This window comes from Aspergillus tubingensis (genome assembly GCF_013340325.1).
Source record: "Aspergillus tubingensis WU-2223L DNA, scaffold_3, whole genome shotgun sequence".
In the NCBI taxonomy this organism is placed as follows: Eukaryota; Fungi; Ascomycota; class Eurotiomycetes; order Eurotiales; family Aspergillaceae; genus Aspergillus; species Aspergillus tubingensis.
In genome coordinates, this window is record NW_023336277.1 from 925,370 (window position 1) to 941,109 (window position 15,740).

General features: G+C 46.4%; 8 protein-coding genes and 1 non-coding gene across 9 annotated transcripts; 4 read left to right on the plus strand and 5 right to left on the minus strand.

The window, feature by feature from the left end:
* Positions 1 to 369: 369 nt before the first annotated feature.
* AtWU_01523 (glycosyl transferase 41 family protein) lies at positions 370 to 1,361 on the minus strand (the record flags this gene model as incomplete). Its single annotated transcript, XM_035496637.1, has 4 exons — positions 370 to 514; positions 614 to 787; positions 869 to 1,063; positions 1,138 to 1,361. 4 exons carry the CDS (start codon positions 1,359 to 1,361, stop codon positions 370 to 372), a joined length of 738 nt encoding a protein of 245 aa, XP_035352530.1.
* Positions 1,362 to 1,990: 629 nt separating this feature from the next.
* AtWU_01524 (uncharacterized protein) lies at positions 1,991 to 2,658 on the plus strand (the record flags this gene model as incomplete). The annotated part of the gene is made up of 2 exons (XM_035496638.1): positions 1,991 to 2,035; positions 2,107 to 2,658. The coding sequence occupies 2 exons, from the start codon at positions 1,991 to 1,993 to the stop codon at positions 2,656 to 2,658; spliced, it is 597 nt and encodes a 198-aa protein (XP_035352531.1).
* An 802-nt stretch (positions 2,659 to 3,460) lies between these two features.
* On the minus strand, positions 3,461 to 4,813 carry AtWU_01525 (putative salicylate synthetase; the record flags this gene model as incomplete). Its single annotated transcript, XM_035496639.1, has 1 exon — positions 3,461 to 4,813. One exon carries the CDS (start codon positions 4,811 to 4,813, stop codon positions 3,461 to 3,463), a length of 1,353 nt encoding a protein of 450 aa, XP_035352532.1.
* A 490-nt stretch (positions 4,814 to 5,303) lies between these two features.
* On the minus strand, positions 5,304 to 5,930 carry AtWU_01526 (carboxymuconolactone decarboxylase family protein; the record flags this gene model as incomplete). The annotated part of the gene is made up of 1 exon (XM_035496640.1): positions 5,304 to 5,930. One exon carries the CDS (start codon positions 5,928 to 5,930, stop codon positions 5,304 to 5,306), a length of 627 nt encoding a protein of 208 aa, XP_035352533.1.
* Positions 5,931 to 6,941: 1,011 nt separating this feature from the next.
* AtWU_01527 (uncharacterized protein) lies at positions 6,942 to 8,064 on the plus strand (the record flags this gene model as incomplete). The annotated part of the gene is made up of 3 exons (XM_035496641.1): positions 6,942 to 7,154; positions 7,203 to 7,544; positions 7,597 to 8,064. The coding sequence occupies 3 exons, from the start codon at positions 6,942 to 6,944 to the stop codon at positions 8,062 to 8,064; spliced, it is 1,023 nt and encodes a 340-aa protein (XP_035352534.1).
* A 1,492-nt stretch (positions 8,065 to 9,556) lies between these two features.
* AtWU_01528 (FAD binding domain protein) lies at positions 9,557 to 10,983 on the plus strand (the record flags this gene model as incomplete). The annotated part of the gene is made up of 3 exons (XM_035496642.1): positions 9,557 to 9,982; positions 10,031 to 10,154; positions 10,205 to 10,983. The coding sequence occupies 3 exons, from the start codon at positions 9,557 to 9,559 to the stop codon at positions 10,981 to 10,983; spliced, it is 1,329 nt and encodes a 442-aa protein (XP_035352535.1).
* A 683-nt stretch (positions 10,984 to 11,666) lies between these two features.
* On the plus strand, positions 11,667 to 12,713 carry AtWU_01529 (MDR family NADP-dependent oxidoreductase; the record flags this gene model as incomplete). Its single annotated transcript, XM_035496643.1, has 1 exon — positions 11,667 to 12,713. One exon carries the CDS (start codon positions 11,667 to 11,669, stop codon positions 12,711 to 12,713), a length of 1,047 nt encoding a protein of 348 aa, XP_035352536.1.
* A 435-nt stretch (positions 12,714 to 13,148) lies between these two features.
* AtWU_01530 (NAD(P)-binding protein) lies at positions 13,149 to 14,206 on the minus strand (the record flags this gene model as incomplete). The annotated part of the gene is made up of 2 exons (XM_035496644.1): positions 13,149 to 13,899; positions 13,965 to 14,206. 2 exons carry the CDS (start codon positions 14,204 to 14,206, stop codon positions 13,149 to 13,151), a joined length of 993 nt encoding a protein of 330 aa, XP_035352537.1.
* Positions 14,207 to 15,095: 889 nt separating this feature from the next.
* AtWU_r3 lies at positions 15,096 to 15,211 on the minus strand. The gene has a single exon (XR_004775210.1). It is a non-coding gene; the product is annotated as a 5S ribosomal RNA (ribosomal RNA).
* Between the last annotated feature and the right edge of the window lie 529 nt (positions 15,212 to 15,740).

The window sequence follows — 15,740 nt, forward strand, 5'->3', positions numbered from 1 at the left end:
TGTATGGGATTACATTTTAATCGGGACGATTCAGGGGGGCACAGTGAAGTGCTGATGTTGGTCTGCTATGTGTATTCTTGGACAACAATCACCATACGTCACTCCTGGTCACATTCATTCCAGTGGATATTCAACATAACAGACCGCACATTACTATCCCAAAGCAACACGTGGCTGCAAATATCGATATGAAATTTAACCCATTAGTACATACGCTGAAGAGAGTAGGACAGTCCGAAAGAAAGCATACATGTGACAAAGTTGAACGCTCGAAAACTTTGATGAACCCTCCCTTGCCGTGGTAGGTACTAATCCAATCTATTCCTGGCCCTAGCCAGCTATCCACGAAACCGCAAAGAATACCCTCATTCACTTTCCTACATACTCAAACTTCTTTTTCTGGTGGTTGTAGACATAAGCATATTCGGCCACGTCAAACCCCCAAGCGCCAACTACCTTGGTGCTTGCACTGCAGACCTTGCTGTCTCTAGCATTGAAAGCTTTGCAGTAAGGCCTAAATATACGTAAGTTAAACGCAGATATCCAGGCGGAAGAAAAGCAAAACATGAGCCAAATAAAGTTGACAGGTCGATCGCGCTGGTCTATCACTTACCCAATTTTTGCAGTTGTCCCAGCTCTCGTTTTGAACCCAGTGATCTCGAACCAGGACCTTTCCGAGCTATTTGTGGTCTCGTTATATGCCCATATCCTATTCGAGTGGTAGAAGGTACGTAGTGATGTTTTCTGCTCCTCCTGTGAGTTCTCCGTGACTCCGACAAGAATTGCACTGAAGAAGATAAGGCAGACGTCATCCAGTTAGCGCATGAGTCGGACTAGAATATAGAGGCCCTAGTAGCACATAACATACTTCTTCCCCCCATCAGCGGTTGACGCGAAAGGAAATTCTTCGGCTGACGACCACTTTCTGTGAGCTGCCCAGGCGCTTGTTGCCGGGCTCGCTTTTATCCCATACTTGACTCGGTTCGCAAAGGGTTGGTTTTTGGCGCCACTGCCGGTTTTTATCTGTCGGTGCTTCCTCGCTGTGTTTTGATTCACCTTTTGCCTATATAGTAGTAAGCATAGCTCGACATGCCCACGTCAAAATCGTGAAGGGTGACATATCCCAGCCATGCTCACATTACTGTAGGCTTGCCCTTGCATAGCATATCCCAGCAGTCCACATCATAGGTTAGGGAATCCTCTCCGCGGATCTCGATCTCTGCTCGGATGGGGTTGCTTTTGGTGTCTCCTATCTTGGAGCGCGGTTCCAGGACCGAAGAATTGGTTGTAGGGAGAGCAAAGGCATGATAGAAACCTGAAGCACAAAGCAGAGCTGCGATAACGATGGAAAAGATTCTCATCTTGGGAAGAAATTGGATTCATATGTATATGACTTTGGGTGTAATCTAATTGCTGGTGGATTTTCATTTGCTTTCCGTTTGGAGCTTTATGTATATATATATTTTCCTTGTGAGAAGTATGACGGATCGTGATAATTGTTTGCTACCGGCATAGCAGATGTGAAACAATCTATCCCCTTCAACACTTTAGCTAATGTTATTGAGGCCGTACTATCAGCAGAGGAATAGACTTGACATCAGCAACTTCCTGGCACGGATTTTGATTCAGACCAGCCCCCAACGGGGCGATTGATGTTGAAAAGTTCAGATACTGGTTTCACTGGCCCCAAGGCTTGTCATATTATAGCGCGACTCCTGTGTAGATGATTGTTGCCAATATTGGGGGCGGTCGAATTGACAAGAATGACATTATATTGTATTACCTCGAGATTATTTGGGATATCCGTTAACACTACAATCCCTGACGGCCGACTGTACCCCGGCTAATACCTTGCATTCTTGCCGGTTGGGTAGCAAGTTCCAATTCACTTGTCAGCCTTGCCATCCCTGTCAACTTCCCCCTTTTTCCTCTCCCATCAATTCAACATCATATCCCCATCAGACAGCACCGGTCCCTACGCAACGCAACCATGTCAACGTTCTTCCTCTTCTGCACTGCAGACATACCAGCCAGTGTTCGAAATTCCATTTCTGGCAGCCCTTGGTGGAAATAACCCATGCTAACTTCACTCTTACAAATAAATAGATTCTTAACGATTTCATGGACCAATTTCGCAAAGTCTATGACGACAATATGCCCAATCTCATGTGCGTCGTTCGCTCGCCAGATCAGAGCTATTATCCAGACTGGGGCACTGAGCTCCCAATTAGCGACTTCTCCACTGGGTTCAAAGATGCTACAAACAGTGAGCTACGTGCTTTCACTCAAGCCAAAATTGCTGAGCTTGGGGCAAGGGGGGAGGCTGGCTCCCTTGAGCCGGACTGGATCGCGGTCATGGATGAAAGGTCGCTTCGAGATAGAACAGTCGTTATGCAATTCAATATGCAGATGTCCATGTGGGCCCAGGATCTGGAAGATGCAGATGAACCTTTCGAGATCCCCGGTAATGCTGATATAGAGGGCGATGATATCTGGTGGAAGTGGCGGGTGCCCTTCTCGGGTGCTCAGCAGATTTTCAACAGTATTGATTGTGGTGACCCTCCAATGATTCAGTTGTATTCTCGCCCAGAATTCCTGGGCTCGGACGGGGTTGTCAAGGTGGACGTTATTCGGAAAACTATACGTGGAGACAGGTGACCCAACTCATCGTGTTATACATAGAGGTCTGGAGTTGCAGGATTGTGAACAGATGTGTGCATTGCTTTCAGTATCTATCCCAGGGAGTTTCATTCGTAACATGGCTTGGTTTGAGCATACACAAGTTGAGACGACACTACACCTTTGTGGAAAAGAGAGCTTTATATGTCTCTTGTTGAGAATTTATGTGAAGCCCAGACTTACGCACTCCTCCAGCTTCTTTCCGACACTAATCATAGGGAGGAACATAGATAAGGATTACCGGAGCTTTCTTGGCTTAAGCTAGAATACTGAACTAGAGGCCTCGATTCTTGTTTGTTTATAAAATTGACCTTACCCACTGCTACGGCGTAAGTAAACACCAATTTGGCAGGTGACTCTTCTACCATGGTCACTGCATGTAATTGTATCTGGGTTATCTCGCTGCCAAGTGCCCATATGACTGCATATAAGCTTAAGATATAGACAATGGCCTACATGGTGTTGATTCTCATTCTACAAGAGGGCCAAGTCCGCCTCCAGCGGCACCTACTAATTCATTGTGCTAAAGGTCTACGCAGATACGTGAGAGAGAGTACGGTCACCATACCACGCCTCAAAAATGATATCGTTCTGATGCATACGTGGCCTTCAAAGCTCGGATTTGGCTCTTGTTCAAAGGCTGAACTGCAGCGGGTTTAGACGATGAGCACCACGTACGTAAGGTGGCGTTTCCTAAATAAGGCTGGCTCACCCACGAAAAGTAATTTTTTTCAATGTGAATATTGCCATGATCAACTCACTCCTTAACTGACCCGTATACTCAAACCTGTTTAGAAGCCGGAACTACGAATGGCGCCACACTGCCCAGCTTCTCACAAGTTTCAGCATATTCGCGTTCCGGTTTGGAGTTGATGGTCACACCAGCCCCAGCCTGTAACCACTGGCGACTATCATCCTGGAACACCGTGCGAAGCACCAGAGTAGCATCAAACAATTTCGACCCTTCATCCAGCATAAGCACTGCACCACAATAAAGATCTCTAGGATCTGGCTCGAAGGACTTCATTGCATCTGAGTTGCCGTCTCCTGGTAGCCCAGGCACAGTAATATTGGCTATGAGACCCGGCAGAGCATCCCAACCATCGCATCCAGGCTTCAGGTTTCCGCACACATGGGAATGGAGGTGCTGTACGCTTCCTCTTGGCATGACCTTCATGAAATCTTTGATCGCAATCGAGTCCGGTTCGCACAGTTTGCTCAACCGACGGATGGAGCCCTTAATAGCGATGACATGCTCGGCGACCTCTTTGATATCATCGTGGAGTTTGTTGTTGAAAGGATCAAGGCTGGCTTTGGAAGAATTAGACAGTTGGGTTCCAGCAAGCGCTTCTGTATAGGCCTTGTCGCCGTTGATGGAGAGAAGGACTTCAGGGCTAAAGCCAGTAGCTTGAATGCCGTCGTGGTTGAAGGAGAATGTGCGCGCGGGATTGTTGGCCCGTCGACCGTGAAGGAGGGTTGCTAGCATATCAACCCGAAAGTCTAAGGGGACTTTCCTGGATGGAATTGCCTTGGTATATTTAGCTTCGGAGATATCCGCGATCGCATTAGCTACGCGCGTCTGATATGTTTGTGCGTCCACGTTCAGGTTTATTTTGCCTTCGACAGGAGACGACAGGGCGATATCTTCGGCCAGCTCGGCTTCCAGTATACTTTTGATCTTCTCGCTTACTCGGCGTATATCCTCATCATCATCTCCCGTAATAGTGACCTTACTCCGCTCAATAATAACCCCCACGCTAGGAACGATGAGGCTTAACATTGGCCATTGACCCGATTCGAAAGCTTGGCCTGAACATCGGGCTGAATAGTTGAATCCCACTTGACCAAATATTTTCCCATGACTGGAATACTCGGAGACAAACTCTCTGATCAGGTCCGTGGGTGAGCCGGTGATAGCCGTAGATTCCGAATGGCCGTCACTGCCTGTCGTGGTAGCTGTTTGGCCTTGTGCATCAAACGTCAGAGATGCATGAGTGCCAAGCCCAATGTACCATATTTCATTGTTTTCGAATATATAATAGCTTCCTTTCGAGTAGTGAGCCACTAGTGCGACCGTGGTCTCCAGCGGCCGTGTGGCTCTAGCAAGGGTGATCTGTTTCTGGGTGCGCGTCATGCTTGTTGAAGGTCTGTACGGGAAGGATCTGCAAGTGCTTGATAATAAGATAGGTCAAGGTTGAGGGATAGGTATACTACTCTGGGAGACAGAAAATAAGCTTTTCAGAGTTTAGGGTGAGAACAACGCAGACTGCCTCTGGGTCTAGAATACCAGCGTATATTTATATACCTTGGCGTAAGTTAACTCCATAAGCTTACAATAGAAGCACCATGATCTTTGTTCAGCCTAATCGTTACGCAATTGACTTTGTTCTAGATGTAAGCGGTAACTGGGTGGTGATGCGGATACCCATCCAACGATGCAACCCTACCGAAAGCGGATGGTTTGTGGTTGGCGACTCCGCGGAATTTATACTCAACCGACTATAGTGAGCTCTTAGGGTGTACCCCTCACTCTGCCTCATTCTCGCACAACGAGTGAAGGTCTTCTCTCTATTTGTCTGAAAACCTTATGATGACCTCTTAAGACGATCCACCGAATGCATGCTTCATCCGGTGATTGCAGTCTTGATCTTTTCCTTTAGATCGGGAATCGGTTCGTCTTCGTCGACTTTGAGACCTTTTATCACTCGGGCCAACGCGGCGTACACACCAATGATCAATAGAACCTCTACCACATCCGCAACTGACAGCGACTTCAAAGCATCCTCAATTGTTTCCGGCTTATTGTCATAGGTGCTCAACTGTTCTTCGGTCATGCGGAGAATTACCCTATCTCGATCACTCCATGGCCCCTGACCTTTCATCACATCCTCAATACAGCATCCGATGGCGTCAAACTTCTCTTGAGGAAACCCGAAGACCTCGGCCACGGGCTTATTGACGTCGATCTCATACTTCGCCTGGAGAATAGTACCGACGCGTAACACTATCAATTGCCACTCATGCACTGGAATACTGCGCTGGTTTCCGTCAAAACAAGCACCAAGTAGACCGCTGATATGAGGAAATAAACCGTGTGAGTGAGCTAACGTTAGGAGAATATTGCGTCGAAAGGGCAGCACTTTGAGTCTTTCTTGAATATTTGGAGGTGCCGTGTCAGGGTCCACGTAGGGGACGAGGCATGTGTGTCGATAAGATTCGCCTTCCAGCTCACTTGGATTGGTTCCAGACATCTTGCAATGCGTTCAAACAATTTGTCGATGCCTTTTAACTATTGGCTAAGTAATTCCTAGTTAGATCCAGACGCCTCTCGGCATTCAATCCCGGAAGGATGGTGATAAATGATAATAGTAGCTCGTACCTGGATACCGCCGTCCGTGATTTTTTTCAATTTCTTCAATTGGGACCGACTGTTAAATCTCAACGTTCTCTACACTGTAGTTTCTCATTATAAACCAGTACTCCTCAAACAGTATCTCTTATACCCGCGTACCTCCACAATGTAGCCCTCCAGGAAACATACCACAAGTCACATGATATGACGGAGGTGGCATATAACTTTACCTTAGCCAAGTTTTCCGAAGAAGGAACAGCACTGTATTCTATCCTTTCCCCCCTAATACATTGGATAAACGTGTCCGTGCATAATCGAACCATGGCACCATGTGTCTGTCTCGGTGAACTACCGGTTTTGCTGAACGGTTTTCAAGGCTGCGGCTCTAATGGCAAAGGATGTCGGTCTTCGCAGCTCTGGACGTTTCTACGAACGAACTTGCGGTACAGAATGCTTGATTTAGTCTTTCCTATTTGGGCCATTCCCCTGTTGTAGGATGGTACACGTCGGCCGACACAATGATTGGGCAAACGAGTAGGCTTTTCCGATTAAGAACTCGTGACATGTATTAAGCTTGGAACATGCCAGTAGCTTCGTACCTTAGCTTACTATGACCGCTCTCTATGACTTACCCTGTTACGTGAATTTCTTGGAAGAGTGTCCGTCGGGTGAATATACAATTAGACCACGGTATTTCGCAGATCCCTCACAAACAGTGAGGGGATCGAGGCTACCTTACCTCACAATGATCATATTCAACTAAGCATCACCCTTGTAGTAGGAAGGCTATTCGTAAGATGAATATTTATACTATCGAGCCCGCACGAAAATGATCTATGTATAAGTCACCCAAGGCTCAAGCAGATCTTCAGAATTTTAGAATTCCAGCCTACATCCTTGCCGTTACATCATGCGCATCCCGAATGGTTCACAGGTTCAGCATCTTAATGAAGTCAAAATCAAATGGCCGAAGCTCAATACAACAATCACGGTGAAAATTAATGATGCAAACCCAACACTAGTTGGTTTACTTGAAACTGCCCTACCCTATCGCTCCCTCCAAACACATGCCGTTGTTGCCGGCGACCAGCTATATCACTTGATTCCGTCAGAACAGCTGATTGTGAGTGGCTTATGTCACAAAGAGAGTCATCTTACTAACTGCGCAAAGTATACACCTGCCGACAAGAAGGCTCCTGATAGGGCGAAAGAACCCGACGGCTCGGTATTTCTCTCGTCATTCCAGCATTTTGTGATCAAGTATGGTGAGGTCACCGAGCACCAGCCGGTGGCTACTTGTGGGAAGGTTATTGATGAAGATATGGATAAATTGCGCTGGGTTGCGGATGAAGTTTGGAAATGTCAATGTGAGACAAGAAAGCACCCTATTGAGGTAGTTCTATGGGATGCTACAAAGCCGGAGCCTGATCCCAATAAGCTGGACCTTTTCAGACATCAGAGGGCTGGTGTGAGTAAGGAGGTAAGGAAGCTCGTCGATGAGATTCATACCGAAGTATATACCTAATGGTTTTGATTGGTGATAACTAGCTAAAGAAGTGACACAGACGCAAAAGTGTTGGTCGGATATATCCGAGGACATTGAAAAGATTCACTGTGGTAAGGCACCAGAAAGGCCTGGGTCAAAGGAGTCATACTTTGGTGCCATGGTGTTTTCTAACAGTGTGATACGAACACTTGGATATCATGTTCTCGACAACATCATAAAACTGGCGTTTACGCGTCCTGAATTTACCTTGAGGCATCTGATTGTGCTTTTCCGGGATTTCGTTCCATCAATCGCCGATTTTGTTGGCCATCTAGGAGCAGAATACGTCAATGACAGTTATGAGAGCATTGAAAAGCTCATCAAAGAGAAGGTTGAGAAAAACCCCAATCGGGAGGAGGCACGTGAGGACTTCCTTGCAATGGTCAGCGCATTGAGCTTCTATGTCAATCTTCTCAACGCCCAAAATCTCCACATGTTTCCCTGGAGGCACGCGAAAGAATACCGATTGATTCATAGGGAGCCATGACTCTTCACACTATTTTGCTAAAGATCGCACTAACGGGTTCTATGGTTTGATTGAACTTGATTTTTGTTGTTATGAGTTTATTAAAGTCATTGATGTTTGTTCCCTATAAAACCTAATGCCCTTCTCGCACGCTATCCCCACAGCAGCGTATTATCAAATCCACATTACCGTGATATGGGATATGGCGGCAGAAGTAGCGAGATGGATATTAAGATCCGGTCAATGTCAATACTTGGATCTTACTTTTCGCTTGTTAAAAAAAATTATCTTACTTTGCCCACTGAGGACCCCAGTATACGTTGAAGGAGCCAAGAAGTAATTTATCTCACACTGTTAGGTCATATCAATTCGTGACCCTCACGAAAGGCAAAAAGACTTTTCATCATTAGAAGCCATCCAAAGTAGACGAAATTCATCCAAAACCTTCTGTCATATCCGTCTATATTCAATGATCTAGGTTCGTTAGATTCAGTGAATCTCGTGGACTAAAGCTAAACGGCGATATTTGGAGATTCGCCCATGACGTGTAAGCTTTACACCTCGAATTATTCGCCAAACCAAGGAAGATCTTGCTGAATGTTGGTTTGTTTAATATATGAGTTCAATCCTGATTTAGACGAAACTCAATATCATTGAGTCTAGGTCAGCCGACTTGAAGTTTATGGCGATTGATACGAGCACGAACCTTTTACCTGCGGTTGATTCAAGTAATAAAATAGTCCTGAATCAAGATAATAGCAGCATATTCTGTATTTAATACACCTAATTCGAAGATTTTCGGAAATCACTTCCCATGTCTTTAGCTTCCTTAGGAAAATAGATGTCTCAATCGGGTAGGACGAACCATCGTAAGCTAAAGTTAGACCTGCATATGGAGAAACCCAAACCCTGGGCATATATCTCTGAGCACTGGGTACATGAACTATACTGCCATCTCAAATGGGGTATGGGGTTTAAGGGTCAAGTATCTTGACCTTATCAGAGGAAGAGCATAGAGGTGAATACCGCAACTGGATGAGGCATACTTACAAGCACCTTTTTCCTATGAAGACAAACATTCAGTAACGCAGGAGGCATATTGGAATGATTTGTATAATTACGGATAAGTGTCGCCGTCACATAGAAAGTCTGTTTCCCCTTACAGCCATCCTTTGTTCTCCTCGGCCCATTGTACTGTTGAACGGGAGCATTCGCCTCAGTTTTGCTCCACTAAAATTCTTGCCTGGGATCATCAACTTTCCCTGTTCTATGCTTTTCTAAAGGCTGCACGTCCAACCATGCGTTATTTACTATAGTAAAGGTTCAAGTTTCCAAATATGCCGGCTGGTGGCAACTCCAAGATAAGGCCCAGACTTAGACAGATCGTCATATCAACATCGCCATCCTGGTATAGTGTTGTCTGTCTACAAATTAACTCAATTTCCCTTGTAAAACTAGTGCATTGGATAAAAAGCAGTTTTTGGGATTGTAGCACTTGCTAGCTGTCGGAACCATGCATATTATCTGGCGCGACACGGCAGAAGAAGCCGACTATGAAGCCGCACGCCTCCGAGGGATATTCACTAAAGACATACCACCATATTACCCATTAGCTATCGTCCATGCCAGAACAACGAATGACGTAATAAAGACCATCAATCTAGCGAAACAGAAAAATTGCCAGGTGGCAGTGCGTGCCGGAGGACATTCGCATCCTGTCTGGAGCCTTCATCCGAACTCCATCTTGCTTGACCTGGGCTACTGGAAGGAGCTCGACATCGACAATGAGACGAAGATTGTTCGAGCAACCCCTGCTGTAACAAGTGGGGATATCAGTAAGTATTTGAATAAACGCGGCCTGTTCTTCACTGCTGCGCATCATCCGGATGTTGGTCTGGGTGGGTATATGCTACAGGGCGGTTCGGGATGGAATTATCGGGTAAGAGCTCAACCTTATCGTGTTTCCAATTTCCGCTAATGGATATAGAGGTTGGGCTGGGCCTGTGAGAGCCTTGAGGCAGTTGAAGTTGTGACTGCAAATGGCAAGCTTCTTCTTTGCAATCGTTTGCAAAACCAGGAACTCTACTGGGCGGCGAGGGGTGCAGGACCGGGTGGGTTACGCTTGTCACTAGTTGAGATCGTGGGCTCATTTCCTTTCTAGCTTTTCCAGGCGTCGTGACAAATTTTTACCTACAAGCATCACCTTTCCACGCAGAAGGTGTTCGCTCCTCCGGATACGTCTACCCTAGCCACCGGTATCGCGAGATCTTCACCTGGGCCCAGTCGATGGTATCTAAAACGTCTCCCGATATTGATATACTGCTGAGGGCCATGCATTCGGAGTCAGATGACGATATATGCTTAACAGTGCAATTCTTTGCGATGGAGAAGTCATGCTCCGACGCTGAACAGGCTCTTCGTATTGTCGATGAAGCACGGCCTTCGGGTGCCATTAGCGAATGGTTCTGTGAGAAAGACAGTCTCAAGAGCCAATTTGCAGCGATCAAGAAAAGTAGCCCGCCTGGATATTATTACGTCACCGATAATGTCTTATTAAATAACGACTGTGACGCTATATCTGTGCTTCAGGAAGCATTTTTGACGTTGCCACAAAGCAAGTCATGGGCTGGCTGGACGCCCAGGTATCCAAGCAGTGACCACGAGGTAGCCGGTATGGCAAAAGGGATACAGGCAAACCATTATTTTGTGATTCATCTAATCTGCGAGGATGCTGTCAGTGCCAAGCAGTATAAGCAGCGTCTGCAGGATATAATGCAGAGAATACGGCCAAGCATAGTTGGTCACTACTTGGGTGACTCAGATCTGAACCAGGATCCGAAGTGGTACTGGGGTGAAGAGAACAGTAAACGTCTGATGATAATTCGACACCACTGGGACCCGGATGGATTGTTCGCAGCTACGCATAATGGACCAATGTGAGATGAAGTGAGTGGACAGTGCGAGGGTTCTATTTGAGCTTATACAGACTATTTTGAACATAAAAGCAGAAGTAATTTCGTTGCGGTCACCCACTAGCCTACTGCTCTAAGCGCGGATAGAAGTAGGGTAGCTGCAGCACCGGTCGAGCCAGTGGGTACGGGCTGGGAGTACCAAAGATCAGTGGGCACTCCGGCGGAGGGATTGTATATGAAATCGATCATAAACCCTGCACAAGATCTTATCATTATATAATAGTGCTTTGGTCTCTTTTCACGAGTGATTGTCAGGTATCTCGTACCTATTGAAGGGGTGCCATTGATTCCTCAATTCCAGGAGCAATGGTATCCTGCACGTTCAACTCTTCAATATCAAATAATATGAGTGCCCATGGCGCTCAAAGGTTTGCCCTGATAGATCCACAATATGAAGAGAATGATTTACATTAAGTAAAACCTGAAATTTGCCGATTACACACAATGTCCGCGGGATAAGCAAGATGGCCGGTGCACCCACCCGCCACCGCCGGCCTACCCACCCTGCCGGCGTGATTTCAAAGCAACAACTTTGAAAATGTCAAGAACGACATATAAATTGAGTAGTAATAGGTAAATTGTCCACACAAAAACACGCATTATTCTGCATTCTGTGGAGAGCTAAACCCCTTGTCTAGAAGCTAGATCGATATGGTTAAAACTCGCCAATGGGTCCTTCAAAAAAGGGCGACGGACCTACCCTTTCTTCACGGACCTAACGCTACTTTCGCACTCATTGAAGCCGATTCCGGTGCACCACAGAATGGCGAGGTTCTTATCAAAACGCTGTATTTCTCAAACGACCCTTCTCAGCGTGGCTGGATCGATGCCAATACAGAAAAAGAACGCCTTTATGTTCCCCAGCTTCCCGAAGGAGAGCCTATGCGAGCATTTGCCATTGCAGAAATTGTCGAAACCAAGGCCGACACCCTAAGAAAAGGCGACGTGGTCCGGGCGTGGACCAGGTGGTCGGAGTATGCGGTAGTGGACGCGCAACTGTGCACCAAACTCCCGCGACTGCCTAGCGAACTTAGCGTAACACATCATCTTGGTGCTCTTGGGATTACAGGCCTAACGGCCTACTTTGGAATCAATGACATCGCCCAAGCGACCAAAGATGATATAGTCGTCGTGTCTGGTGCGGCAGGTGCAACCGGAAGCATGGTTGTGCAGCTTGCCAAAAAGGTCATTGGCTGCAAAATAGTCATTGGCATAGCAGGGTCCGATTCGAAGTGCAGATGGGTGGAATCTCTGGGCGCAGATATCTGCTTAAACTACAGATCACCAACCTTTGCTCAGAATCTGGTGAAGGAGACACCGGACTTTGTCAATGTTTACTTTGACAATGTTGGTGGAGATATTCTGGATCTGATGCTCACTCGCATGGCTCGATTTGGCCGCATCGCAGCATGTGGCGCAATTGCCAACTACAACAAATCCGACAATGACAGCATCGGCATCAAAAATTGGTTTGAAATTGTCAGTATGACGGTTACTATTAAAGGTTTCCGCGTAATGGATTATGCGGCCTGCTTTGAGCAGGCTCTTCAGGTACTCCTGAAGGCTCTGGAGGATGGGAAGCTCAAGATCGATTCCGAGGTAGAACAGGTGATTGAGGGCCGTTTTGAGGATATCCCAGGGATTTGGATGAAGCTTTTCACGGGAGCCAACCAAGGGAAATTGATCACTAAATTTTAGGTTCCCACCTAGCTACGAGTATTATTAGCTATAAAATATATCTACTGAGTTCCACAATCATATAATATCTACAAGTAGTATTTTCTGTTAGCTTTAATTTGTGCGAATTTTGGATGTGGCACTCAGAAGACTAAGTGTTAGAATCTCCATCAGACCACCCCCCTTTCTAATGACGTATCGTCGGATAAAGTACCGGTGGCTGATATTGGGCGTCACGATGCCCCGACTCGAGAAGCTCGGCTCTCGTTCATGATTGTCGCGCATGACTTTGTCAGCCACACTCGCAATAGGAACAAAACTACTAACCGAACCAAAAACTACTTCGGAAATTTTTGTAATAACGCACGATCTGAATTTGATCTTTGGAAGTCAAGTCGAGAGTTAAGAAGGTGAATGCCAATTAGAAAGGAACCTCGAAAAGCAGCCATCGGCTTGTTACATGAAACCAACATAATCCGTCTCCCTCATGTAGCGTTCAATATCCATGAGTTTGTCCATCTCCACTCCCGCTTCTTGGGGTTCCTTAACCTTTGGATCACCACCTGCCCACCCATACTTTGAGACATACTGCTTGCTATCGTACATTTCTCTCGCCAACCAATCAGGGACTCCAGTAGAATCGAACTCTTTGTCCACTTGCACCACAAGTCTAACTCCTTTGACCTCAGCCCATAGCTTCCAGTAATCCTGGTAACGCATGAGTCGGCTGCATCCCAGAATCGCAGTGCCGGGTGGGGCGCGTATGAGAGCTTTAACGAAGTAGCCCGTATCGTGCTGAGCATGGACCCAAGGGATTGGGTGGTCACCATAGTCTGCAGTGACATGCAGGACATAAGTATCATCTGATTGCTTCTCCGGTCTCTGCATCGGGTTCCACCAGTTACTGAGATAGACTCCAATATGAAAATAGCTCGTCTTCGCTGCTAGAGCTGGGTATGTTTGCTGCATGTACTCGGTGTACTGAGCTTTGCCATCGAAGTGGAGGTTCCAGAGGATTTCACCATTACTCCACTTCTTGCTGTTGCTCAGGATGGACAACACGAGTCGGTCTAGAGTTGACACATGCTTGGCGGCAGCGGTGACGATGTTCTTCCCTTGCTGGACTTCGCGCTCAAAGGCGATCTCATTGACTTGCTTCCCCCTTGTTTTGGCTTCGGCGATTACCTGTGGGTCTTTGATGAACTGCCTGTATTGAGAATAAAACTGTCAGTAATCTTCGAAGCATATAATAATACGGTTTCAGCCTCGTACCAAAAGTCAGTGGTTCCAAAGATAGCGTTAGCTCCATTAAAAGCCCTGTCTAGGGAGTCCACGTCGTCGTAATCGCCGGCCACGAGCTCAATCCCAGCCTCGCGCAGAGAGGCATTAGCAGGCTTATCCGGATGGCGAGTAATGCCCCGAACGCGCCAGTTTGGGTCTTGGGCGAACAAACGAGCAACGGAGCCGCCCTGAACGCCGGTGACACCAGTAACGACTATCAACTTGGTAGACATGGGAAGAGGTGAAAGAGTAATTGATGAGTTGAATAGATGTTCTGCAGGCTTAGAGTACGACAGTCTTATGTTTCTGTGATATTATAGTCACCATATGTAATCCAGTGGTATCATACAACAAAATCTCTCCACATTGTTAATCATTCTTAATCATTCTTAATCAGCTGGGTCGACTGCCGAGGCAAGCGAGCTCCACAGAGAGAGTGAGGGGGACTCTCCGGTGGGCGTTGCGGTGGGCTCACCGATCAGTGCATATGCTCTAGAAATAAGTTGCATATCTGAATGCACAATAACCTGGGATTTTCAACCACATAAAACCTGACATTAGTAACCAACCGCTGCCAGCTGGAATCTAATAAGTTTAGTGCTGGTAGCTTACGTAATATGGCAAGGCCTAATATCACAATTTCTACTATGCCAAGCATTCCAGTGCAGTATTGGAATCAGATAGCTGGCCTGAGGTAAGCACGGCCTGAGTTGCTTTCTCAGCATTGATACATGTCGACCAGTTAGTGATACACTTCGGCAACATCTGCGGGCAATGTTTGGTGTACAGGATCACGACCTCGAGATTTTCGCATTTTAAGACTGGGCCCACCCCTAAACATAATGGATATCCGTCTCGCCAATGTCAGAGTGGACTGGGCAAAACCAATTGACAGCATCTGGGCACTATTATTTATTTTAGGACACACATAATAAGCAATTAAAAGTAGGATGAGTAGGGGTTTAAGTGGTACTGGTGCGATACTAAAACAGACGGTTGTTGAGAGTTAGACAGCCCTGGGACCTGGATGGACTTTTTGCAGCCACGCATAACGACCTGACATACGTTTGGAGTATACAGAAAGGTAACATTTGATTTCAGAGCATAAAAGAGAGGCATAAAAACATACAACAGAAGGGATTCGCTGGTGGTCACCCACCCAACTACTAACCTCCCGGCGTGTGGCTTAAGTACGGCTGAGCGGACGGGAAGCCCTGTTTTCCACACCCTGTGGTCGTATGTACTAGAAATATTAGTGGAAAGATTTATCTGATGTCTTTCCATAAAAGTTGTTGCTCGTTGCTGCGATTTGGATCTTGCCCCTTGAGGGTTCATCTTCAGAGGCAGCTCACATGGGTAGGATTTCCGCATCGGCCACAACCTCTCCAGTATGTGGGTGTTCCGACACTTAACCTCAAACAAATTTTGATGTACAGCTCCAATGGCTATTTTTACATCATCTTCACTGATTTAAATATACCTGATCCTCCTGATTAATCCAAGTCATAACACTCAGGTAATATTGGCGATGTAGGCACAGTACTGTCTAAGTTGGGAGAGAACTTATATATTTTGGAGCTTTGCATCCTAGGTTATAGCCACACATGAAGGCACGCCAACCAAGTACTCTGTATAGAGAAATCTCTAGCATCACTCTTCTGTTAGCTTTTCTATCGTCTATTTAACCGGAATTATGTAAGAGTACGATTAACGGCACAACATAGTAAAGGATTATTGTCTTGTAATCTTCCCAGTCGCGGTTAAGTC